The following is a 27,832-nucleotide window of genomic DNA, read 5'->3' as shown; positions in this document are numbered from 1 at the left end:
GTTAGTGTGTGTTGTGCTGGTATGAGTGGATAAGACACAGCAGCACTGTCCCTGGTGGACTGAGAAAAGTCCACCAACCAAAAATATCCAGTCAACAGCGCCCCGTAGGCAGTGTCCTGTGACCAACTCAAACAGCAGCAATAGATGAGCGATCGTCTCAGCCTTTACATCTACAAAGTGGACCAACTAAGAAGGAGTGTCTGGACTGGACAGTGAGTGGACACGGTATTTAAAAACTCCAGCAACGCTGCTGTGTCTGATCCACTCATACCAGCACAACACACACCAACACACCACCACCATGTTATTGTCACTGCAGTGCTGAGACTGATCCACCACCTAAGTAATACCTACTCTGTAGTGGTCCTGTGGGGCTCCTGAACATTGAAGAACAGGGTAAAAGCAGGCTTAAAAAGTATGTAAAGAAACAGATGGACTACAGTCAGTAATTGTAGAACTACAAAGTGTTTCTGTATGATAAGTGGAGCTGATGAAATGAACAGCGAGTGTCGAAACAAGGTGGTTTTAATGTTATGGCTGATCAGTGTATATAGAAATTTTAAAATAAATGAACATTCAAATAGAAGAAACATCTTTCAATATTGTGCCTACTGCAAATGCCACAATGTTCAATTTTGTTCTGACTGGCATGTTATCATTAGGGAGAAGAGTGCTTTTCCAAGAACATGACAGGAAACAAAAAAGCTCCAGCACAAATCACACCCCTCTTTAACCAAAAAACAAAGATAGACAAAGCAGGGAAAGGAGTATAGAAAGGCAACACACATATGCAACGACAGCAGTGTAACATAACATTCACCGTACTCCGTCTCAAACCACCCCACGGTCATGATTTACCCCATGTCTGAATATTTGATGGAAGCACTCAATCGGAAGCACTACAAAATCACTTTGGTGAACGTATATACATACAGTCCTATATATAAAACGTATTATATAAAAAGCATTCTTAAAAAGTTAAATAGTAACGTATTGCACACAGTAATGAGAGGTTTCAAGAGGAAAGAACTCTTGACTGTGATGGCAATGCAGGGGCACCTCAGGGCTTTCTGCGCCTGCAAAGCAAAGAACATTCAGCCATCAGTGATGGGTTGTTCAAAATTATGATTTTATTGTTATGACAAAAGGAGAAAGGGAGAAATTTAGTTCAATGCTTACTTTGGAAAGCCGTGGTGTTGATAACCGGGTCCTAGGTTCGAGCCAGCCCTCATCTCCACGGCCACTGAGCACTACCCAGAAAAAATGATAATAAAAGGTCTAAGAAAACAGTGTCATTCAGGAACAAAACTGTACTTAACAGTTAGTGTCAAAATTAGGGCTGCCACAAATGACTATTTTATCGATTAGTCGATTAATCTAAACGATTAATTTTCCTTCAAAGAATTTTATTCAGAATCTCATTTAAGCTTCTTTTATTTTAACAAACTGTATGCCATAATAACACAGCACAAAACTAAATGTACACGGGCTTTATGTCCATATTATCAAATTCTCAAGTGCTCCATATTAAACAAAGTGCAACATGTTTATGGCATTCCGTACACAAAGCAAAGTGCTTAAACTTATAGCAGAAATAACTGACTCACTGAACTCTAACTGCCCTAACAGAACTCGCTAAGAAATACGGTATTCCAAGATCTCCATGATTAAGAAGCTTAATGAAATAATATTAGGGATGTAACGATACACTCTACCCACGATGCGATACGATTCACGATACTGGGTTCACGGTACGATTTTTTCCCGATTTTTTTTAAACAAAATGAAGTTGAAGACAAATTATGACAACGCTTCATTTTATTACTTATATTTAAAATAAATTTATTTATTTAAGTTTTAACGCCATGTTTAACACATTGGTGTCATTTAATGGCAGTAATAGGTATTATGTATGTGTCTTCATATTTTGGTCCATATTATATGTTCATTTTTATTTTTATGGTTGCAAGGTAGGTTAAGTCTTCTTGTGTTGTCTTGTGTGAGAGTCTCTTTAATAATTTCTGGCATGTGTGCTTGTTCTCTTTCTTTAGTGTATTTTGGGCATTCTATCAAGATGTGTTTTATTGATATAGGTGTTTGGCAGGTTTCACACGTTGGGGGGTTTTCTCCTTTTATCAGGTGTTGGTGGGTTATTCTGGAGTGGCCGATTCGGCACCTCGTGTATATGACCTGGTCTATGCGTCGTCCCTGGTGAATTCTTGGCTTGGCATTAACGTTTGGGTGTATTTCATATAGTTTATTGGTGATCTATTTAAAATAAAATACTGTATTTGTGCTTATATTTAATTTATCTAAATAATGAATGCCCTTTTATTTCTGAGATAGGTGCAAACTATGCACAAAAAAAAAAAAAAAAAAAAAAAAAAAAATGCTGCACATTTTCCTTATTGTGTCAAAAAAAATATAGCGCCAGCGCCCTCTGCTGTTTAAAGTGAATATCGATTCATCTTAAATGATTGACCGATTCATGTGCCACGGACATGCGCACCGATTTCTAACTATTTTCCGGTGCATCGTTACATCCCTAAATAATATAGAAGTAAGAATGCGCCCTGACTGAACTCACGAAGGAATACGATATTCTAGGATCTCCGCGATTAAGAAGCATAATGAAACAATATAGACGTGCAACGTGGCGCCAGTGCTGCTGTGGTACCATTGTGCCAGTTTTAAGTATTCCCAAACTTTCGATGATTTGGGTCTTGAAAAACGTTTAGCTTTTCTTTGAAAGCTCTCTACAATCAACCTCTGACTGCTGCAGACGGCTTTTTTATTTTTTAAATGCCATCTGTAAATTTTTTTTTTTTTTTTTTTTTTTTTAATAAGCTCCCACAGTCCTCCCACAGTCCAAAGACGTGCAAGTGAGGTGAATTGGAGACACTAAATTGTCCAAGACTGTGTTTGATATAACCTTGTGAACTGATGAACCTTGTGTAATGAGTAACTACCGTTCCTGTCATGAATGTAACCAAAGTGTAAAACTGCTCTCTCTATTGGCAAGCCGTAGCCTAGTGGTTAGGGTACTGGACTAGTAATCAAAAAGGTTGCTGGTTCAAGCCTCACCACTACCAGGTTGCTACTGTTGGGCCCTTGAGCAAGGCCCTTAACCCTCAATTGCTCAGATTGTATACTGTAACTGTACTGTAAGTTGCTTTGGATAAAGACGTCTGCTAAATGCTGAAAATGTACTGGTTACACAAGATTCATCAGTTCACAAGTTTAAATGTCAAACACGGTCAGTCATGGACAATTTCGTATCTCCGATTAACCTCACTTGCATGTCTTTGGACTGTTTGAGAAAACTGGAGCTCCCGGAGGAAAGCCACGCAGAGAACATGTAAACTCCACACAGAAAGGACCCGGACCGCCCCACCTGGGGATCGAACCCAGGACCTTCCTGCTGTGAGGCGACAGTGCTACCCACTGTGCCATCGTGCCGCCTGGTATTCTGCACTAAAGCAACACAATGCTGATGACTTTTTTTGCTAAGCAACTTGCTATTACTGACCATGAATAGTTTCTGCTCCTCAATCTACTTCTGTCATTCAGGGGAAATCAGGCTCCAGAAACACACATAATGGTGATCATGCCTCTTATATAAGAACCTTCCTAGTAATCACCTGGAAACTACACTGGATTCAACCTAGTACACTGCCGTTTCTACTAGAGTGCGTTCCCAGCTAAGGGTAGAAGTGACGTCAAGGTAGGGCTGTCGCGCTAACCGCAATTTTGAAATATCGCGGTATAGACCAGCCAACCGCAGGGCATGCCAAGCAACCGCAACACCGCGATGTTCACGTTTTTTCTTTCTTTCTTTTTTGTTGTTGTTGCAGGGTCCATCTTGTTCGCATCCGTTGCTGCTGAGTGTCAGGCTTTGTGTTTTAAAATGGAAACAATGGCAACATTAATTATAGGCAAGTTTATTAATGATCAAATTGAGTTCACACTCAATAAAATACTTGTAATTTAGACTATATTCAAACAGCCTTGGTGTACTAAAACACTTAATGACGGTTAATATGGCATTGCAGCCTGCAAATATTCTCTTGCTGGCTTGCTGGAATGATTTAAATGTATTTTTTCGTTGAATAAAAATGTATTGAAACGAATAATAACTTAAAATGTAGTATATATTGTTCTGTTAATTATATCTACTAAATAGATGTTTAATAGTGGCGCATTAATAACCAGGCTAGATTTCCTCTGCTCTCTAAAGTCCCATGCAGGTACAGTACGTGTGTATTAGTGCAGCGAGCACACACACCATCAGAGAGAGTTTAAGTGCCGCCGGGAACATCTCTACCCCACTCAGATCCTCTCTAAACCACATCAGGTGAACATGTTGGTTTTTCTAGCGCGCATGATAACGCAGGTATATAGCGATAATATCGCATACCGCGGTGTTGAGCCGCCTAAATATCGAGAGGGGAAATTCGTTCACCGCGACAGCCCTACGTCAAGGTGTACACACAGTATAGGTATATTAAAAAAAAATATATATATATATATATATATATATATATAGTTACTTACCCTGGTCTCTACATCAGTCCAATTGCCATTCTTGTTTTCATTCTGGTTAGGGCCAGTCTCTCCTGATCTCCTCTTACGACTACAGTGAAGAACACAGTCAAAGCAGTTTAGCTTATTTACAATCAAAAATAAACGATACTATAAATCTCCACATACGTGTAACATTTATACTGATTTACCTTGGACCAACAGGAGTTTCTTGTTTTAGTGTTTCAATATCAGTGAACTGAACAGCTTGACCTCCACCTCTAGTTTTGAACACTTCACCCTAAAATTAAAAGAGCAATTTAATATGCAAAAAAGCCAAATGTCTTGAAATGATTTATATCAGAATCCAAATCTACCTTTATAAGTTTGGTTTGAATCTCTCCATCAGAAGCCACTTCCTGGTGGGTCAGCATGTATTTGTCACACTTGGACAGGGCTTTCTCGCTTGGCGCGTTCACCTTAATGGAGTTGGGCACATTGGGCTGCATGACCGTGTCCAGCTCTAAGTTAGTGGCGGGTTTGTGATCCACCCATCTCTCACCACCAGCAGACTGCGAGCGCCTGTGCATCGGACGGACCGGCGTCACGGTCTATATAAAAACACACGCTGTCAGTCAGGAGATGCAAGGGAATGCAAGCTATGAGAATTAGTGGGTTAGTACGTCAGTCTTCTTAACTACACATGCCAAGCTGTTAAAATATCATATTGAATGAAGGTGAACGTTTGGATAGCTCATGCTCATTCTGTAATGCCTTTGAACAATCAATTCTATTCATTCATAGATTCAAAACGTATTGTGCTATTTGAAGGCATTATAAATTTGGCTTAAATGTCCCCCTTTTTAAACAAGGCAATCCCAGAAGTTGAAAGGTCCAGCAAACATAAGAAGCCACAGTACATCTCAAATTGCTCATGGGTTGCTGGAGCCTAGCCAAGCTTTTCAATGGGCGCAAGGCACACAGTAGCACCCTGGACAGGGCGCCAAGTCCATCGCAGGGCATACATACATACACACACCCATTCACCTATAGGGCAATTCAGTCTCTCCAGTTAACCTGACTGCATGCTTTTGGACTGTGGGAGGAAACCGGAGCTCCTGGAGGAGACCCACGCAGACATGGGGAGAACATGCGAACTCCGCACAGAAAAGACCCAGCCTGGGGATCGAACCCAGGACCTTCCTGCTGTGAGGTGACAGTGCTACCCACCGAGCCACCCTTTAAATTGCTCTACTCTAATTAAAAACGAATTATCTACATAAAGACTTAACAATCATTCCTATTACGGCAAGTGTGATTTAATATCATGCTATATAAAATACTGTACTTTTTTTAGTGTAGGACTGCATAATAAGCACATGATAAACATTTTGTGCTTCATTCACCACAAGGGGGCAACGTATTTCCACTTACAGCTAAACCACATTCTGCTGGCTATGCCAATGAGCAGCAAGCTAGAAAATAATAGGCAATACTGACAATACTGACAACAGTATTGATGATTTATTCACATGCAGTTTTGTATGAAATGTATTTTAGTTTAAAACAAAAGAGGTCATCATTTGGAAACATGAGAAGATAGGACGTGTGTAATTAAAAATTGTTTGTTTTAATCAATTAGTGCATTAAATCTTATTAAAGAGTGGCCACTCAGGTGGCACAGCGGTAAAAAAAAAAAAAAAAAAAAAAAAAAAAACACACGCTGGAACCAGAGCTGGGATCTTGAATACATCGTATCGAATCTCAGCTCTGCCTGCCGGCTGGGCTTAGCAACCACATGAACAACGATTGGCCTGTTGTTCAGATAGGGGTGGGATTAAGCCGGATAGGGTCTCTCTCTCATAACTAATGCAATTACGACCTCTGCTGGCTGATTGATGGCGCCTGCACAGAAATGGGACAAGAGTGCTGTCGGGGTGTGTCTCTCCGTACACAGAGCTGAGCTGCACTGCACTCGTCAAAGTGTAGGTGACAAGATGCATACTGCGCGCTGCCCATGTGTCGGAGGGGGCGTGTGTCAGTTCGCTCTCTTCAATCAGCAAAATTAGAGAGGAAGCATAATACAATTGGGTAAAAATTAGAGCAGGATTGCTGTTTATAATGCAAATCCAGTCTCCACATTGCAGTTTACTAGTGGCCATGCTGTTTTTTTAATAGCAACATTATGCTGCATTCAACAGTTCAAGGCAATTGTAGCCTAGTGGTTAAGGTACTGGACTAGTAACCAAAAGGTCACTGGTTCAAGCGCCACCACTGCCAGGTTGCCACTGTTGGGCCTTGAGCAAGGCTCTTAAGCCTAAACTGCTTAGACAATATACTGTCACAGTACTGCAAGTAGCTATGGATAAAAACTTATGCTAAATGTAAACAGTGAGAATCAGTGCTTCGCCTCAGACTACGTCATAAACAATATGTCTCATTGGTGGCGTTTTGAGAAGGTAACACCAAACTTTTTCAGCAGCAAAAGTTCAGTCAGATAGATTTTTGAGCTCAGCGGCAAGTGGTAAAAAGTGAGAGGTAATGCAGTGAATCTGGGAAGCACAGCGACAAGTAGCACAGCCTCACTCCATAGGAGACAATAGCACAGCCAGTGCAAAAGTGGTTTTGCCTCGTATCATGTGGAAACCAATCTATAGGCACAAGATTGATGTTGCTACCTCCGAATGATGTGGCTAGATAAGCAGGAGCTTCTCAACTATAATGTACAATAAGCATGAAACTACTCAATGCTTCAGAGATCACATAAGTTTGTTTATAAGAATAAAGCTTCATTTATTTGGTTAAAGTGCAGACCAGGACATTAAAAAAAACATACGTTTTAAAAAACAGAGCAGAATAATTCAAGTAATTGAATAAACTACAGAACTACATTGCTACGGAAATGCAGCCAGCAAGTCAATTAATAAAGTTCTGTTAGTGTCATAGCAGTCTGCCTACAACTACAGCTCTATACACATCACTGACCCTGTAACCACTCTCTTCTAGGTATACATCTGCTGGCTGGACGGGCACCTCGCAGTCTCTGGCCCAGCACCTGCCTCGTCTCCTGCCAATGCTGCTGGGAGGGCCCTGAGCTCTGCTGCTACTGTGGGGAGGGGAGGGACTTTCCTGCCTGTCAGTCTGTGGCACTCGCTGCTCCCACTCGGAGATGCAGGAGGCAACGGACAGACTGCTAGAGCTGGGTGTATGAAGGGCTGGCCTGACCACCCTGGTAGGGATATGTACTGGGGTCTAAATGGAGTTAGCACACGTGAATTACATGCACATAATCACAGAAACACATTTGATTTAAATAAAAGGTTAGACATTTTGATCTAGAAGTGTTATGTACAAGGATGATTAACACAAATACAAAAAAGAAAAGTCATGCACATGCAAAAATAAAGGCTTGGGAACTTAAAAACGTACAGGCACGGGTGAGGGTGAGGCTGATCTTTTGGCAGGTACTCTGTCCTTCTCTCGGGAAGGGCGTTGGGGTTTGTCTGGCCAGTTGTCTGGCCGAGTGTCTGGCCGGTTGTCAGTCTTGCTCTCGGTCACAATAGCTTTGAGCTGTTTTAGTTTCTCGTCCTTTACCCAAAGCTTGTTCTGCATTTCCAGCTCCTTGGCATTTACCCGCCTCTCCTATATTAGAAAAGACAGAAATCTTCAATCCACACCAAAACTCTAGTAAATAAAAGAAAAACTTTGCAAACCCATATACTGCTCCTATACCGTTTCGAATTTTGTCCTGTAGACTTGCAGTGGCATCATGCAAGTGTAGTGTAGTACAACAGCTAATAACTCAAACTCAAAAGAAGCTTTATTGGCATGACAAATAAGGACATTCGTATTGCCAAAGCTCAGTTACAGAGAAATAATGAAAATAACAATAAGAACAAATATATACAAAACTATAAAATAGGACAAAACAATTATATAAAAAGTGCAAATAATAACAATAAAAAAGGTGACATTTACAATAATGATGTAGTCATAAACGTTTGTTGTGTGCGTGCGTGTATGAGACATGGTCACCCATGTGGCATGTCCCTCACCTGGTGGCAGGTGTGTGTATAGAGTGCTGCTAGTGTGCAGCTCTCTCTGTGCTCCCCCAGTAGGTGGGGCAGTTTGTCGGGGTCTGGCAGGGAATTAAAGTCGGGGATGACGGTGTTAAATTTAGGGAAGAATTGGGACCGAATGTGGTGGTGCTTGGTACACTGGGTGAGGAAGTGCAGCTCCGTCTCTACTGTACTGAGAGTGCAGTGCTGGCACAGCCTCTCTTCCCGGGGCAGCCAGGACCGGGTGTGTCGCCCCGTCTCCACGGCCAGGTCGTGTGCGCTCAAGTCTGTACCTAGTCAAGGCGTGTCTCAATTTAGGGTCGGATACTGTGCTCAGATAATGTGCTGCACTGTAGTGTCTGTTTAGGGCCAAATAACACTGCATTTTACTCTGAGCTTTAGTTTCAGTTTCCCAATAATTCAGATATTTAGTTCTGAGTCTTTATTGTGTTAGTGCGTGTTAGTGATGTGTCGGTGTGTGTTAGTGGTGTATCGGTCTGTGTTACTGGTGTATCATGTGTTAGTGATGTGTCTGTGTGTGTTAGTGGTGTATCGGTCTGTGTTACTGGTGTATCATGTGTTAGTGATGTGTCTGTGTGTGTTAGTGGTGTATCGGTCTGTGTTACTGGTGTATCATGTGTTAGTGATGTGTCTGTGTGTGTTAGTGGTGTGTCTGTGTGTGTTAGTGGTGTATCGGTGTGTGTTAGTGAGGTGTCGGTGTGTGTTACTGGTGTATCATGTTGTGTTGGTGGTGTGTCTGTGTGTGTTAGTGGTGTATCGGTGTGTGTTAGTGGTGTATCATGTTGTGTTAGTGATGTGTCTGTGTGTGTTAGTGGTGTATCGTTGTGTGTTAGTGATGTGTCGGTGTGTGTTAGTGGTGTATCATGTTGTGTTAGTGATGTGTGTGTGTGTTAGTGGTGTATTGTTGTGTGTTAGTGGTGTGTCGGTGTGTGTTAGTGGTGTATCATGTTGTGTTAGTGATTTGTCTGTGTGTGTTAGTGGTGTATCGTTGTGTGTTAGTGAGGTGTCGGTGTGTGTTTGTGGTGTATCATGTTGTGTTAGTGATGTGTCTGTGTGTGTTAGTGGTGTATCGGTGTGTGTTAGTGGTGTATCGGTGTGTGTTAGTGGTGTATCGGTGTGTGTTAGTGGTGTATCATGTTGTGTTAGTGATGTGTCTGTGTGTGTTAGTGGTGTATCGTTGTGTGTTAGTGATGTGTCTGTGTGTGTTAGTGGTGTATCGGTGTGTGTTAGTGGTGTATCATGTTGTGTTAGTGATGTGTCGGTGTGTGTTAGTGGTGTATCATGTTGTGTTAGTGATGTGTCTGTGTGTGTTAGTGGTGTATCGTTGTGTGTTAGTGATGTGTCGGTGTGTGTTAGTGGTGTATCGGTGCAGTGACTCAGGACCAGTTGGATGAGGGGACTGGTATCTTTGCTCAGCTCTTGGTGTTTCAGGGCTTTATAATGATAAGATTGGGGGTCGCTCTAGTTTAGATGGTTCCAGAAATTGATTGCTCTTCTCTGTATGTTTATAATAAGAGGAAATCGGCCTAATTCTGCCCTGCACGCATTGCTCGTTTTACAGAACTCTGTGTGCAGGGTCTCTAATGGATGTTTGCCCCAATTGTGAAATTGATAATATTGCTAATATTACACACAAACAATTTTTTCTATTTATTTATCCATCAATTTTCCTCCCAATGTAGTTGTGTCCAGTTATTCATTTATTCACTGGGCAAATGGTAGGAAACACCCTGGACAGGGCACCAGTCTATCACAAAGCAATCACAGGGTGCAATTTTAGTATCTCCAATTAACCTGACCGCATGTCTACAATGTGGAAGGAAACCCACACGGACACAGGGAGAATATGCAAACTCCACACAGAAAGGACACAGACCGCTCCACCCGGGAATCAAACCCAGGACCTTCTTGCTGTGAGGCGTCAGCGCTACACACCAAGCCACCGTGCTGCTCATATCCAATTACCCGATCAAAATTTTGTCTCTACTGCTGCAGACCTTTACTCCATCGGCCAGCAGAGGTCAGAATCGCATCTGTTATGAGGAATCCCTTAGGCCAGCGATCCCCAACCTTTTTTTTTTTTTTTTTGGCACCACGGACCGGTTTCATATAAGATATAATTTCACGAACTGGCCGGGGCGGGAGGATTTAAAATAGAATTACTACACTGCTCACAAATGAGCTTTTTTCCACTGCAACGAGACACTGCTTCCACCTGGGGGTGATATGAGATTATTAACAACTGTGTGTTGGAAATGGAAGCAGTGTTTTCATTGCTAATGTAGTGATCTCTAATTATTTATTCTTTCCGTGCGGCCCGGTAATAAATTACCCACTGACCGGTATCGGTCCGCGGCCCGGTGGTTGGGGACCATTGCCTTAGGCCCTCCCTTCCCTGTACAAGCCAATTATTGTTTGTCAGCACTGATGGGATAGCATGTTTTACTGCTGCACCACCCAAGCGCCAACAAACTATTCTTTAATGTCAATGGATAATATTTTTTCTATTTACTAGTTTTATCATTTCATTTTTTTGTTTTACCACCGCTTTACCCTGTTCAGGGTCATGGTGGGTTCGGCTTCTCAGAAAACACGGGGCACAATTCAGTAACAGAACAGACATCCTCAGACATTGCCAATCATGTCCGTGTAGACGTTTACCCCTTCTTTTTCGCCCACGCCATGGTGGATTCGCACATGAGGTTTCTCCAGATCTGCACAGGCGTCTCGAGCTAGTAACCAGGGTCCTTGCACAGCATTTGAAGACTCCACATACTTTATTTTTCTGGTCTTTTCCCACATCAGACTTAGTGGCCAATTTTGTCTGCTGCAGGCACTGGCAATTGTGCCGGCTAGATGGTGCCCAGCCGACCGGTAGCAGAGCTGAGATTCAAAATATACCAGCGGATTCAGCGGAATATCCCACCGCGCCACCTGGGCACCAGTAAATATTAATTTTGCTAAGTTTAGTGTATATTAAAATGGGGAATGTAGAAATGGCAGTAGAAATGAACATTTGGCAACAAGAGAGTACAAATATATCACAAAGGCTTGATTACTCACACACTCCTTTTGCCATCTAAACTTTTCATCTGTGACCAAGCCTTGCATGCGCGCCTCCATGCGTTTCTTCTCAGAGAGCTCACGCTGCAACCTCTGCTCCCTGCTCTCCAGCTCCTGCTGCAGGGAACGCTTGTCCTCCTCATAAATGTTGGTGGTTTTCTGCAAGATGTCGATCTGAACAGAAATAAACCGTGTTGAATAAAACTGCTTTGAGTTCTACAGACTGTCCATGACTTAATGATCTTAAACCCTCAGCATTACCTTATACTCCAGCATTTTGGACTTTTTCTCCAGCCGGTCAATCTCATTCTTCTGGTTCTGGATCATTTTGTCCTTATCGCCCAGCTTGCCTCGTTGCTCATGGATGTAGTTCTCTTTACCGATGAGGGTGCTATCAGTTTCCTGAAGCATGGACTTCAGCATGCTGGCTACAATAGGAAGGTTATCATTAAACCATAGTTGAATATTTTATATTTAAAAAGGATAGCATGTGATGGAAATAATTCTACCAGCTTTGTTGTACTCATCGGTCATCATCTGGCGAATCTTGTGCCTCTTTTCCAAAGCCTCGATGAGTCTTGGAAGTGTAAGATCATCACTTGGGTCAGTGATTTCACAGGGAGGCAGAGACGGTAGATTTTGCAGCAGACGGGTCATAAGAGAGGGTGCTTCTGCACAGAAAAACCCATTTGTTAGAATTTTTATGCCAGCAAGTGTCATTCTGGTCAGGAGAACAAGCTATACCTCCATCTACTGGACCTCCACGTAACTCCAGTCGACGAGAAAGCTCATCTTTAAAGGCCTGGTTTCTTTGTCTGCGGCCTGCAGCGAAGCCACAGATGGGCCTGTCGACGGGACGGGCCACTTCCACCTCTTGAGTCATCTCAGCAAACCGCATCACCAGCTAATGAACACACACAAGGCACAGTTACAGAACTGTAAGTCAAATAATAATGAATAACAATACTAGTAAGGCAATGACGGAACAAAATAAAAAATAATCATACATATATCTGCAGGTTTAAAGCAAAAAGTAAATTTGATATATAAATATATACTGTATATTCCTTATGCATTTTCTCCCTTTTTCGCGCGTCAGATCGCCCGATTGCGTCATGCTTCCTCTCCACCAATGCCGATCCCTGCTGTTTGAGGAGAACGAAGCTAATCCAGGCCCCCTGACATGTAGGCAGCATGCCGTATGCATCTCATCACCTACACTTTGACGAGTGCAGTGCAGCTCAGCGTTGTGTACGGAGAGACACACCCTGAGAGCACTCTTTTCTCACTCTGTGCAGGCACCATCAATCAGCCAGCAGAGGTCATAATTGCACCAGTAATGGGAGAGAGAGGTCATAATTGCACCAGTAATGGGAGAGAGACCCCATCCGGCTTAGTCCCGCCCATCCGAACAACAGGCCAATCGTTGTTCATGTGGCCCCTCAGCCTTAGCCGGCAGGCAGAGCTGAGATTCGATACGATGTATTCGAGATCCCAGCTCTGGTTCCAGCGTGTGTTTTTACCGCTGCGCCACCTGAGCGGTAAAAAAAAAACTACGTGAGATTCTAAGAATGGAAATAACTCCTAATGTGCGATAAGGTAAATCCTTTGTGTGGACACTAAATAATATATTATTTCTTTTTAGCAAAGCGGTAGTAAAACAGATGACCTACAATAGGTCAATTATATATCTCACACCTAACAAGTAAAAATTTGACAGTTAATCCAAAACAGACATCGTCAGATAATTTAAATAAAAATAACCATAAGTCATTGTTAAAAAAAAGCACTAGCAGCTTTTCTGTTTAAATATCAGAACAAGGGCATTGCATTGGCTTACCATTGTTTCTTCATAATCATCTGCCTTAGGGTTCACACACACCACCATCCTGACTTTGCCTTCTCCATCAAAGTAGTTTTTGAACAAATGGGTCACTTTAGAGTCCCTATATGGCACCATCTGCAAACAATATTGATACTGGGATTAATAAAACAAAATTTCCTCTCTTGTTTAGCTGCTTAACTCACATCAGCAGATCATTCTGGTCTGCATACCTGATTTGGCACAGTTTTGCGTCGGATGCACAGCCCTCCTCGTTTATATGTGGGCTTGGGACCATCACTGAGAGCGCACTAAAAAGTGCACCTTCCAATGGCTAGGGTGTTTGATCGGTATTATGTTTGAGTCAGCCTACCACCCCAGACATAGCCGATCACATCTGTGTAGATGCCTGACTGGCCAACAGCCTGGATTCTCAATGGTAGTGGGCTAGCAAGTTTTACTGCTGCGCCACACTGTCTAATCTAATTAGTTAAAAATATAACATTTAGATCTTGACTTGTGAAGCCTGACGTAAATTAACTTACCGTAATTTTAGTACCATGAATATGAAAATCATATTGTCTTTGTTCTTCGCTTAACTTAATATAGGGCCCTATCAATTCTTTACAGTTAGCAGATTAGTATACAGTGGTACCTTGTAACTCGGTACACCCCCACCCTCAAAAACACCCCCATTATTACATTACCCTAAAATATATGCAGTTCCACAGGACCATGGAACGCATTAACAGGTTTCACATACAGTGTATCACAAAAGTGAGTACACCCCTCACATTTCTGCAGATATTTAAGTATATCTTTTCATGGGACAACACTGACAAAATGACACTTTGACACAATGAAAAGTAGTCTGTGTGCAGCTTATATAACAGTGTAAATTTATTCTTCCCTCAAAATAACTCAATATACAGCCATTAATGTCTAAACCACCGGCAACAAAAGTGAGTACACCCCTAAGAGACTACACCCCTAAATGTCCAAATTGAGCACTGCTTGTCATTTTCCCTCCAAAATGTCATGTGATTTGTTAGTGTTACTAGGTCTCAGGTGTGCATAGGGAGCAGGTGTGTTCAATTTAGTAGTACAGCTCTCACACTCTCTCATACTGGTCACTGAAAGTTCCAACATGGCACCTCATGGCAAAGAACTCTCTGAGGATCTTAAAAGACGAATTGTTGCGCTACATGAAGATGGCCAAGGCTACAAGAAGATTGCCAACACCCTGAAACTGAGCTGCAGCACAGTGGCCAAGATCATCCAGCGTTTTAAAAGAGCAGGGTCCACTCAGAACAGACCTCGTGTTGGTCGTCCAAAGAAGCTGAGTGCACGTGCTCAGCGTCACATCCAACTGCTGTCTTTGAAAGATAGGCGCAGGAGTGCTGTCAGCATTGCTGCAGAGATTGAAAAGGTGGGGGGTCAGCCTGGCAGTGCTCAGACCATACGCCGCACACTACATCAAATTGGTCTGCATTGCTGTCACCCCAGAAGGAAGCCTTTTCTGAAGTCTCTACACAAGAAAGCCCGCAAACAGTTTGCTGAAGACATGTCAACAAAGGACATGGATTACTGGAACCATGTCCTATGGTCTGATGAGACCAAGATTAATTTGTTTGGTTCAGATGGTCTCAAGCATGAGTGGCGGCAATCAGGTGAGGAGTACAAAGATAAGTGTGTCATGCCTACAGTCAAGCATGGTGGTGGGAATGCCATGGTCTGGGGCTGCATGAGTGCAGCAGGTGTTGGGGAGTTACATTTCATTGAGGGACACATGAACTCCAATATGTACTGTGAAATACTGAAGCAGAGCATGATCCCCTCCCTCCGGAAACTGGGTCGCAGGGCAGTGTTCCAGCATGATAATGACCCCAAACACACCTCTAAGACGACCACTGCTTTATTGAAGAGGCTGAGGGTAAAGGTGATGGACTGGCCAAGCATGTTTCCAGACCTAAACCCAACAGAACATCTTTGGGGCATCCTCAAGCGGAAGGTGGAGGAGCGCAAAGTCTCGAATATCTGCCAGCTCCGTGATGTCGTCATGGAGGAGTGGAAAAGCATTCCAGTGGCAACCTGTGAAGCTCTGGTAAACTCCATGCCCAGGAGAGTTAAGGCAGTTCTGGGAAATAATGGTGGCCACACAAAATATTGACACTTCAGGACTTTTTACTAAGGGGTGTACTCACTTTTGTTGCCGGTGGTTTAGACATTAATGGCTGTATATTGAGTTATTTTGAGGGAAGAATAAATTTACACTGTTATATAAGCTGCACACAGACTACTTTTCATTGTGTCAAAGTGTCATTTTGTCAGTGTTGTCCCATGAAAAGATATACTTAAATATCTGCAGAAATGTGAGGGGTGTACTCACTTTTGTGATACACTGTACATCCTTATGGGGAAAACATACCTTGAAACATAACGCCTTTAAAACTTGACGCCACTCCTAGAACCAACTGATGTGGAAATCAAGGTAATTAAAAAAAAAAAAAAAAATTATACCAAAGCTGTGTGTGTTTTCCACAGCACTATTCAGCTCCAGTGCAGTGTTTGTGTGTGATACTGAGGCTATACTGATCTATACTGATCTATCTATACATACTAGGCTACACTAATGGTTTGTTCACCATTATCAGCATTGGAACAGTGGTAGCCTAGTGGGTAGAGCTTTGGGCTATCAACCGGGAGATTGGTGGTTCAAATCCAGGCTCTGCTATGCAGCCACTGTTGGGTCCTTGAGCAAGGCCCTTAACCCTGTCTGCTCCAGGGGCGCCGTACGATGGCTGACCCTGCGCTCTGACCCCAGCTTCCAAACAAGCTGTACACCTGTATATGTATATATGACAAATAAAGTATATCGTCTACAACACCATGTGGTAAATGTAAATGGAAAAGGTTACCTTGTTTGTTCCACACATCTGATTCTCTCTCAAAACTTCTATGCATGTGCGAAGAGTCATTAGAGACTGGTTGATGTTGCCTGTAAATAGATGACCAAAATCGTCAATGCATTTTATACAAGAAAGGGGCAAAGAAAGTTTAAAAAGCAGCCTAAAGTCCTCAAAACGTAGCTAACCTGCTTCACGAAGGCGGCTTCCCTCCGCGCGGGTCCTGCTTGTGCGTTCGCTGCCGGCCAGATCTACCAGACACAGCTGACTTACGTTCACCTGGTTCTTATCCTGAAAGCAGCATTAAGCAAATTTGACCCAAAAGTGGACATGTGATATTTTAAACCAAAGAGTTAATATGAAGGCTGCCGTTTACCTGAAGGACATTGTCTCCATCTGCATCCAGCGGTGCTTGTGCCAGTTTAATAATAAAGACGCTGTGTGACCTGCTAGACTCTCGATTCAACTGAGTGTTTGCAATTCTGCGCTTCTTTTGACCTGGTGGGAAACAGTAGACTGTTTATATCCGTTCATCCCTGTTAAAGTAAAGTACAAGCGTTTTAACTTACCTCTCCAAAAGACTTCAAATGCTTCCTCTGTGGACTTAACTTCAACCTCTGTGCACCCGGCTACATACATGTTGTGATTTTGATCTTCACGCAAAAGCTTAGACTGGGGTGGTCTGAAAAAAAATATTTTAATACCTTAGCATGGTTTTTGTGGTTGATGATCAGAGCTAAAAAGTTTAGTTATGCTGCGTTGGGAGGGGGAAAACGTGCCACAGCTGAAGCACAAGACAAATGACACACAGATAAAGCCAAGACATTCTCTAGAAGCCATTAAGGTGCGGTAATACTTGCTGTGGATGAATGCATAGGTACACTGATCAGCCATAACATTAAAACCACTTCCTTGTCTCTACACTCACTGTCCATTTCAAGAGCACTTTGTAGTTCTACAATTACTGACTGTAGTCCATCTGTTTATCTACATACCATTTTAACCTGCTTTCACCGTTCTTCAATGGTCAGAACCACCACAGAGCATTGCAGTGACACTGACATGGTGGTGGTGTGTTCGTGTGTGTTGTGTTGGTATGAGTGGATCAGACACAGAAGCGCTGCTGGAGTTTTTAAGTACCGTGTCAACTCACTGTCCACTCTATTAGACACTCCTACCTAGTTGAGTTGGTCATCTTCTAGACCTTTATCAGTGGTCATAGGATGCTGCCCATAGGGCGCTGTTGACTGGATATTTTTGGTTGGTGGACTATTCTCAGTCCAGCAGGGACAGTGAGGTGTTTACAAACTCCATCAGCATTGCTGTGTCTTATCCACTCATACCAGCACAACACACACTAACACACCACCACCATGTCAGTGTCACCACCATGAAGTGCTGAGAATGATCCACCACCTAAATAATACCTGCTTTGCATTGCAAGGCACTTTGGCCACACAATTTGAATTCTGGGTGGGTTTTTTTTGTAGATCTGTGGAAAACCCTAACTCAAGCCATTCTCTCTATTACAACTGTAGAGCTAATTATTACCTTATTCAACTGCCAATAACACAGCCACACTGTACACAAGCAAATGACAATGCACGAAATTCGTGCACCTTGTAAATGCATTATTAACAGCAAGTAGAACCCCAGCCTAAAAGCAAACAGCAGCTTAGACAACATTGAACATCATAACTGCACGGCGTAAAGCAGGAAATGCTGTTCTAGGAAGCGGCGCCTATCTACAGGAGTTATCCACTGGTCACGTACATGAACTCAGTGTTGGACCGCAGAGGTGTCCCTGCACCGTTCCACCTAGCAAAGGAACACAAACATTTTATCTGCAAGCTAAACTACAGTTATTAAGTTAGTTATTAACAAAATGCCCAGCATTACATCAGTCTGAGCAGTTGCAGTGGTCTTAAAAATAAAAACCCTGAAAACTCAACAGGGGTGTCCAAAATTTAGCAAATTTGGTGACATCCTTTACACTGAGAACAATCCTGGTATGACACCGAGGTAGCGCAGTGGTCTGTTACGCTAGCCCACCACCCTTAGGATCTGGGTTAGAATCCTAACTGTGCCGTCAGCTGGCCGGGCATCTACACAGACACAATTGGGCTAAGGAATGACTGCCTCGGCTCTCCTCAATCAGGGGTGGCAGCAGCATTGGGTGTGACTGAATCGGGTGCAGAAAGGGTACCCTGCATGTTTTTTCTAGGATTTTAACGTCATGTTTTACACACTTTGGTTACATTAATGACAGGACAGGTTAACTGGTCTTTTTTTAATGTCGAACACAGACATGGACAATTTTGTATCTCTAATTCACCTCACTTGCATGTCTTTGGACTGTGGGAGGAAACCCACGCAGACACGGGGAGAGCGTGCAAACTCCACACAGAAAGGACCCGGACCGCTGCACCTGGGAATCGAACCCAGGACCTTTTTGCTGTGAGGCGACAATGCTACCCACCGTGCCACCCTTTCTATCAAAATAAAAATCTGAGTTTAAACAGTAGTTTATTAATAGAGATGCATGGTATTTGCCCGATACCGCGCTCATTAACTCGTACTCGCAAACGAGGCTCCGATACTAAACATCCGATACCGTGTGCCTAGTGCACGTTGCTGCGTCATGCCTGGTTCACACTACACGATTTTTGCCCTGATTTTCGCTCGGCGACTGGTCGGCGCTAGATTTGCCGGCTCGGGAAAAACTCGGCTCTCGATCGCTAAGTGTGAACTATCCAACAACCGGCTCGCCGACCGGATCGAGTTTTCTAGCACGTCAGATATCTGATCTGAGATGTGCGACTGGGAATGAGTGACATGTCGAACAGCCAATGAGAACGCAGGATACGGTGTGAGGGGAAACGCAGGAGAGGAGTGTAAACAGGTGGGACAGGGGGATAATATAGTTTATATCAGAATACACCGGCACACACACACGTTTTACAGTATTTCTGACCTGATCGTTCTCTACAAAACATAACAACAAAACACCGACATTGCAAAAATATTTATTAACCTCCAACTCACTACAGAACAATCCATGCTATTCGTGTTGCCAAATCCACTCAGATTCATTTATTTTTCCTCCTTGATTTCATCACGTCAGCGCACAAACACTTTGATCACTCGCTACTTGTTGACGTGCATTTTTGGACGTGGTATCATTAAACTTCTCGTCACTTCTCACGTGTGTTTTTGTTTAAAAAAAAAAAAAAAAAAAAAAAAAAAAAAAAAAAAAAAAAAAAAACGGTATTCTAAATAGGTATTGGTATCGGTAAGTACAAAAATACATGTACTTGTACTCGTACTCGATTGGGACTGTACAATATGAAAATGCATCCTGTATTCTTTTCTATCACTGCTCAGTAAAATAACCTTACTTTGGCTTTATCGGGTCAAACGGAGCCTCCTCCAGGAGATCATAGATGTAGTTATTGTATATCTCGATGTAGGAAACGAACACACTATAGCTGCTGTCCTCATCCACCCCAGTAGCCTTGCAGGCATCTTCTGGAGAAATCATGTCTGCAAACTCTGGATCAACCCTCTGTCTGCAGAGAACAAACAGAATAAAGTAACAATTACAAATAAGCTTAGGAAAAAAGAAAAAAAAAAAAAAGAAAGAAAAAAAAAACACCAATATGTAAAAAAATTGTGAGAATTTATTTATTTATTAGGATCTTAACATCATGTTTTACACACCTTGGTTACATTCATGACAGGACAGATAATTACTGGTTATACAAGATTCATCAGTTCAATTCTTTAATGTCAAACACATTCATGGACAATTTTGTATCTCCAATTCACCTCACTTGCATGTCTTTGGACTGTGGGAGGAAACCCACGCAGACACGGGGAGAACATGCAAACTCCACACAGAAAGGACCCAACCGCTCCACCTGGGAATCAAACTTCTTGCTGTGAGGCAACAGTGCTACCCACTGAGCCACCGTGCCACCTAGTGAGAAAGCTGGGCACAGTAAAGCTTCATTTACCTTGACGATGGAGTCTTAGGTACTGACTGCTGATTCTCCTGCTTCTGTCTTTCCAAAAGAGCATCCACTTGATTTTGTACTTCCATGCCATTTTTATCATCTGGCTTGAAGACCTAAAATATATTTAGAAAGACAAAAGTGCCCATTAATAGGCCATATATAGAAAATACTTTGAACGCAGTTAAACCTCATATAAAAAAAACAGTGCCTACAAATCTCTTGGCCTGGTAAGGACCAATGCTGTTGAAGATCATGTCAAGTGAGCGAGGCAGAAGTCCACCTTGGCCTGGGGAACCAGTCATTGTGTGTGTTTTTCCACTCCCGGTGACACCATAGGTAAACAGAAGACCTATTCAAGATGGTACAAGTGCATAAACCATTAATTAAAATTCAACCGCTTTATTTTGAGAGCTTAGGGAATGAATCCTATACCGTTTTTGCCATGAATGAGGTCTTCCACAAGGGGTTTGGCAACATCTTCAAACAATTCCTTCTGGGTCGTATTAATTCCAAAAACTTTCTTGAAGGAATACTGAGTCTACAAAACAATAACAAAGATTACAACAGATATCACACAGTGTTTGAAATATGACAACATTAACCATCTCCCTACACTGTAGAATGCAAGAGGACACTTGTGTGGTAAATTACGCTTGCCACTACCAACAGAAGTCAGGGTTCGAATTCCCAGAGGTGCTGTCAGCCGTTTTACAGACATGATTGGCTATGTCTGGGTGGGGGGTGACTAGGGGGTATAGCCGAGGCCCTGCAATGGATTGGCACTTTGCCTGGCATGTGACTCTAGCCCACCACCCTTAGGATCTGGGTTAGAATCCTAACTGTGCCTCGGCTCTCCTCAATCAGGGGTGGCAGCAGCATCGGGTGTGACTGAATCGGGTGCAAAAAGGGTACCCTGCATGTTTTTTCTAGGATTTTAACGTCATGTTTTACACACTTTGGTTACATTAATGACAGGACAGGTTAACTGGTCTTTTTTTAATGTCGAACACAGACATGGACAATTTTGTATCTCTAATTCACCTCACTTGCATGTCTTTGGACTGTGGGAGGAAACCCACGCAGACACGGGGAGAGCGTGCAAACTCCACACAGAAAGGACCCGGACCGCTCCACCTGGGAATCGAACCCAGGACCTTTTTGCTGTGAGGCGACTATGCTACCCACCGTGTCACCCTTTCTATCAAAATAAAAATCTGAGTTTAAACAGTAGTTTATTACATATAAATTGTGAAGTTTTGTTTGTTCTTTTTAATGCCTGGTCATATTTCCACTCACAGAATCAGATACTTAGAATATGACCAGGAGAAAAGCTAGGAAAAGCTGGACCCACCACAACCATGACCAGGATAAAGCAGTGGTAAAACATGAAAATGAAATGAAAGTGTGCAATAAGAGCCTTACAGAAACCATTCAAATTTTTCCTTTTTTTTTTTTTTTTTTTAATCAATCACTTACAAAAATAATCAAAACAATTTAATTAATTCATTAACTTAATCATTTTATCCTGATCATGGTCAAAGAAAACACAGAACCTACTCAGATTCACTGGCCCATGGCAGGAATGTATTTGGGAGGAGGAAAGAAACTGGAATTTTCTAAGAACCCACATGAAGATAGAAAGAACAAGAATAATAACAACAATTACTATGCCCCACAGCATAGCTCCACCCATCACTTGATATGCAAATTAATAACAGCAGTGGTATCAGAAAGCTTTTAGAGAACCGGCATACTAAACTAAACCAATTACAGGCCACAGAGTTTTGTTCTGATCAATAATTCTTTATTTGTGTCACTTGTAACTTATCTAACTGTATTCCCATTAAGTAAAGTTGAATATATAAAACATTTAATAGAACTTTAAACATAGCAAAGAAAAAATGTGACTCAAGTACTCAAACTCACTTCTGGTACCTGTGACCATGGGACAAATTTGAATAGCAGTTAGAGAGGTACCTAAATAAAAGGTGAATGTAAATGCTAAGGGCGGTTTCCCCAACCACATACTTGATTTCATACAGCATGTGAAGATATAAGCACTGGAGGTCAAAACGGTGGTGTTAATGGTAGGACAGGTTGAGCGGTTATAGTTAATAAAGCATCAAGAAAAAGGCACAGGTGGTGCGGCAGTACATTAGGTTGGCTAGCCCACTACCGCTGGAATCCAGAGTTCAAATCCACAGCGTTGCCATTGACAGGTTGGGCACTTACGCACAGAATATATTGGTTATGTCTGAGGTAAGGGGATGGTCAAGGCCCCACAATGGACTGGTGTCATGCTGCCAGTGATTCTGGGAAAACCGGACCAACCGCAACCCCACCGAGAATAAAGCGGTGCTATAACATATGACTGCAAAAAAGTAAGACTTCAAGTAATAGACACACTGGTGTTCACCCCTGCTATGGTTAGGGTTTGAAACTCCGTCGTGCGATCGGCCAGCCAGGCATCTAAACAGACATTGGTCATGTCTAAAGGGGGATTTGGGGTGGCTGAAGCCCTGTAATGGACTGGCAACCTGCCCAGTATATTCTTACATTGTGTCCTGTGTTTTCCGGTGAAACGAGACCCACAGAGGCCCTGACCAGGATATTAATAATGATTTTAACTCCATGTTTTGCACACTTTGGTTAAATTCACTCATTACATAAGATTCAGCAATTCAAGTCTTTAATGTCAAACACAATCATGGACAATTTAGTATCTCCAATTCATTCCACTTGCAAACTCCACACTAAAAGGACTCAGACTGCTCCACGTGGGGGTCAAACCCAGAACCTTCTGCTGTGAGGTGACAGTGCTACCCACTGAGCCTCCGTGCCGGTAATAAATAAATAATAAATATTCAAATATTTACAGAGCCTTTTTTTTTATGAAGATATAGATGTGGCCATTTATGTCGTTTCTTACCATTAAATCATTTCAAACATTTCCAACCAATTCATTCATTTACACTGACTATTCAATGGTTTAACCCTAACTGATATACCCTAACTTTTAATAATTGATATTAATTCATGCTGGCCAAACATTAGTAATACAGAACAGACAAACCTCTTTAAATTCCCCATTTCTGTTTGCTTTGAGGCCATCGGGAGCATGCAGCTGAATAGTAGTACTGCTGATCACCTCGATACAGCATTCTTCGCTCTCTGTACCTAGTGGACGTACTCGACAGTACACCTGCCAAAACAGAAATCATATATCTGTCAAAAGCTTTACTTAAATACACATTCAAAAACCATAACTCAAAGCTTAGTCAAGTTTGCCATCAGAGATGTAACAATTATGTAAAATACAGGTCTCAAGGTCTTGCCAGTAGTTAAAATGAATAAAAAAATATATATACCCCAACAGGATCTTTCTGGTTGTTTGTGGGCTTTTTAGGAGGAGGGCGGCGCGGGGTCTTACCCTTCCTGTGGGGAAAAAAACCAACACATAAGAAACACATCAGGCATTTTTTTTGGGGCAAGCCAGATATTTCATTAATAACAATAATAAAGTTTAGTATAAAAACATGATTTAACACCAGTGTCAGTAAGGTACCCTGCTTATGAAAAAGAAGACTAGGTATGCACCGGTGTCTGTATATATATAAACCTCATTATCAAAAAAGTTAAGACACTTTCTAAAAATGTATTTATTTGGATTTTTTAACACCATGTTAAACACGTGTCATTTTATGGCAAGATAGGTGTTGTTTTGGTCTGCTTATTTTGTCGTCTTTATATTTTGTGACCATTTTATATTTTTTAATTTCTAAAAACGCAATAAAAACTAAAAACTTTTTTTTTTTTTACTTTTAACTGATAAAAGTACAATGAACACATTTTCAGTATCTTTTAGTAACTTCAAAAATGCATTAGTGACACAAAAGGATCACAAAAGAACCCAGATGGAAATCTAAAGAACTGCACATTAAAAAAAGACACTGGGCAAAAACGGCATCCATGATTGGAGAGTTGCTAGGTGCAAGCCACTGCTGACCAAACACAAAGGCCCGTCTCGCATTTGCCAAAAACATCTAGATGATACCCAAGACTTTAGGGATGGTATAGTCAAAGGTGGAACTTTTTAAAAGACGTGGGTCCCGTTGCATCAGGCGTAAAGCTGCATTCCTCCTAAAAACATCCCAACAGTCAAACATGGTGGTGGTAGTGGGTTGGCCTGGGGCCGCGTTGCTTCCACAAGACCTGGATGAATTGTCATGGTTGATTAAATAAATTCTACTCCCTATTAGAAAATCCTGATGGAGAATGTCAGCTCATCAGTTTGTGACTTGAAGCTCAGTTAGATTATGCACCAGTACAATAATCAGAAGCCCAAAAGTAGGCCTGCCTATGAATGGCTCGAAAGAAACAAAATTATGGTTCTGAAAAGTCAATGTAAAGTCCTGACTTGAATCCCATTGAGATGTTGCGGCTGAATCTTAAATGGGCGGTTTATGCATTAAATGCTTTTAATGTAGCTGATTCAAAACAATTGTGCACGGAAGAGTGAGCCAAAATTCCTTCAGAGCAACGTAAAAGCCATTATAACAAAACTTTTGACTGCAGTTCAGTTATTACTGCCAAATATAGCACAACCAATTATTAATTTGGGGGATGTTCTCTTTTATTTATTTAAATGTTTTACACCGTGTTTACACAATGGTTATAGTCACGGCAGGAATCATAGGTAATGTTTATATCAGTCTATAGTCTTGTCAAACGTTTTAGTACGATGTTTTATATGCATTCTTTTAGACCAATTATTCTTAAGAAATTGATGATTGTTTTGATTTGAATTTTTTTTAAATAGTTTTCGGTATTGCTATACACTCTTGTAAGTGTGTAAGGGTAGTTAATCAGTATAGTGTTATCTTATTATTTGGGTGGTGGTATGGGTTTTTAATATGTTTGTTTGTTTATTAGGATTTAAACGTCATGCTTTACACACTTTAGTTACAGTCATGACAGAACAGGGTTCTGGTTACACAAGATTTATCATTTCACATGGTTATATCAAACACAATCATGGACAATTTTGTATCTCCAGTTTACCTCACTTGCATGTCTTTGGACAGTGGGAGGAAACCGGAGCACCTGGAGGAAACCCACACGGACACATGGAGTACATGCAAACTCCACACAGAAAGGACCCGGACCCGGACCGCCCCACCTGGGGATCGAACCCAGGACCTTCTTGCCGTGAGGCGACAGTGCTACCCACTTAGCCACTGTGCCGCCGGTTTTGAATATGTATCGTTACCTTTAATACATGGTAATTTTATGTTTACTAAGGCTTAAAATTCGCTGGAAAATGTGAAGTCATTTCTGCCCACAGCGGTGGCGATTTATAATGAAGACGCAGAGCCTATAGTACCCACGAAAGCCTTGCAAATTGTATTATTTGATTTGCAAAATGGCACATGGTACTGTTTTATTTGCACAGCTTATAATTGCACACAATGTCTATAACAGCACCTTTTAGGCTTTTATGTTTGTTTATTAGGGTTTTTAACGTCATGTTTTACACACTTTGGTAACATTCATGACAGAAACGGTAGTTACTCATTACACAAGATTCATCAGTTCACAAGTTAATATCAAACACAGTCATGGACAATTTAGTGTCTTTAATTCACCTCACTGAGAACATGCAAACTCCAAACAGAAAGGACACGGACCACCCCACCTGGGGATCGAACCCAGTACCTTCTTGCTGTGAGGCGATTATTATATCTTATTTTGCATTACATATCTTTTAATTTTTTTATTCTGTCGTTGTGTGATGCTTGTGAGTAATAAAATATAGTAAATCTATCATTTTTACACTACTGTTGTGTAAAAAGAATCGATGCACCACCTATGGTTCATACAAATCATTACTTTATATAATTTAGTAGTTTAAATTATTCAGATTGCTTGAAAAAATATCAGAGTTTATTTGGTCCATACAAATACTATTAGGACTGTGTGGAACACTGATTGTTCATTACTTGTTACTGAAAGCAACGACACTTGAACCTAGTCATGATATAAAAAAAATATATATATAATAATATTATAATATCTTAATCATATTATTCTGCCCTGTTACACTGAAACTTCTGACATTACATGTTCCAAGCAAACAGTGTCCATACAAAGTAAGCTTTTAACTAAATATGTATTTATTTAGGTAGGTAGATGGACAGATTGTTAGTTAGTAGATAGATAGATAGATAGATAGATAGATAGATAGATAGATAGATAGATAGATAGATAGATAGATAGATAGATAGATAGATAGATAGATAGATAGATAGATAGATAGATAGATAGATAGATAGATAGACTTTATTGATCCTTTGCAGGGAATTTCATTGTTACAGCAGCTCACATCAGACAACAAACAACTTCGTACATACAACATTCACTAACAGTATAAAAACAAGCAATACAAATTCACAGTAAGATTCTATATACAAGTAAACATCATTCTTATGGTGTATTATTATTATTTTTGTTATCAATAAATACCCAGGTTTATTAAACAGTAATCAATGCAAAATTTCTTTTTCGTTTTGAAGAGCGAAAAGGACGTTTTACTACAGTTATTTTTGATTACAACTCTATGAAACATTGTGATCGTACTGTGTTATGTAACGCAGGCAAAGATTGGCCTATGGATGACTACCGATTAGCGTTTAGCTATGTAGTAACAGCGGTAATAAAGCCACGTATAAGTCAAATTATTGTCAAGAGTTGATACACATAGAATAATAACTATAATAGGAAGAGTTATAATCTTGGTAAAATGAATACAGTGCTTATTACGACGGGCTAAGTATGTTATTAGTAGTTATGGCAATCGGTTAGCAACACCACAGCAATTCCTGTCGCTCGTTAGCTAAGTTAGCTGGGTCTACTACTTACATACTAAATAGCGATATAATATAAATTAACACATTTATTCAACATATAAGCTTATCATTTTAAAATAAAAACGGAGTAATACTCACGTCGGTCTGATCATACTGAGTTGTTTTGATTTAACTCTGTATATCCGTGCACTTTTTCTCTCAGCGCTTACCGTCTCCAAGTTCGAATCTTCCCTCCACCTCAACGCCAGCCGATTTTTCAAATCGAACCAATCAGAGCACAGTAAAAGCGCACGCGACTAGAGAAAGCACGTCATTGTGTCCTCCCACCGGAGCCACGACGAATCACTTACTGACAAATAAAGCTTTTTGATTCCGGGTTTTGGAGTCGACTCCCATTCTTGTCTATGGTTTGTTTATGCATCGGTGGAGTCGATTCCACAGCATTGCTTTTTTAGTAAAATAGGGTAATTACATGAAGTCATTTTCATAATATGGTGCATCAAGTGACTAATAGGGTTCAACCCTTGCCCCTAGTCACTTGCATTTTCTTTCCCTGTCT

The 27,832-nt window shown here is 41.4% G+C and overlaps 1 protein-coding gene across 2 annotated transcripts; it reads right to left on the bottom strand.

Moving 5' to 3' along the window:
- Positions 1–324: 324 nt before the first annotated feature.
- Positions 325–27,511, bottom strand: kif23 (kinesin family member 23). 2 transcript variants are annotated; one of them, XM_063004638.1, is made up of 24 exons: positions 27,412–27,511; positions 23,776–23,842; positions 23,481–23,609; positions 20,840–20,945; positions 20,620–20,756; positions 20,408–20,520; positions 19,790–19,960; positions 18,165–18,209; positions 16,961–17,073; positions 16,768–16,889; positions 16,580–16,682; positions 16,404–16,483; positions 13,504–13,623; positions 12,408–12,567; positions 12,173–12,334; positions 11,925–12,091; positions 11,664–11,837; positions 7,951–8,163; positions 7,507–7,773; positions 4,899–5,132; positions 4,734–4,822; positions 4,555–4,633; positions 1,180–1,250; positions 325–1,076 (listed from the first exon to the last, which is right to left on the bottom strand). In XM_063004638.1, exons 1-24 carry the CDS (start codon positions 27,423–27,425, stop codon positions 1,061–1,063), a joined length of 2,952 nt encoding a protein of 983 aa, XP_062860708.1. In that variant the 5' UTR covers positions 27,426–27,511; the 3' UTR covers positions 325–1,060. The 2 variants fall into 2 exon arrangements, with proteins under 2 accessions (XP_062860708.1, XP_062860709.1); XM_063004639.1 differs by lacking the exon at positions 18,165–18,209.
- Between the last annotated feature and the right edge of the window lie 321 nt (positions 27,512–27,832).

Source organism: Trichomycterus rosablanca, chromosome 11 (genome assembly GCF_030014385.1).
Source record: "Trichomycterus rosablanca isolate fTriRos1 chromosome 11, fTriRos1.hap1, whole genome shotgun sequence".
Taxonomy (NCBI): domain Eukaryota; kingdom Metazoa; phylum Chordata; class Actinopteri; order Siluriformes; family Trichomycteridae; genus Trichomycterus; species Trichomycterus rosablanca.
Note: the sequence above shows the minus strand (reverse complement) of the source record. Positions and strands in the feature narration are given on the sequence as shown.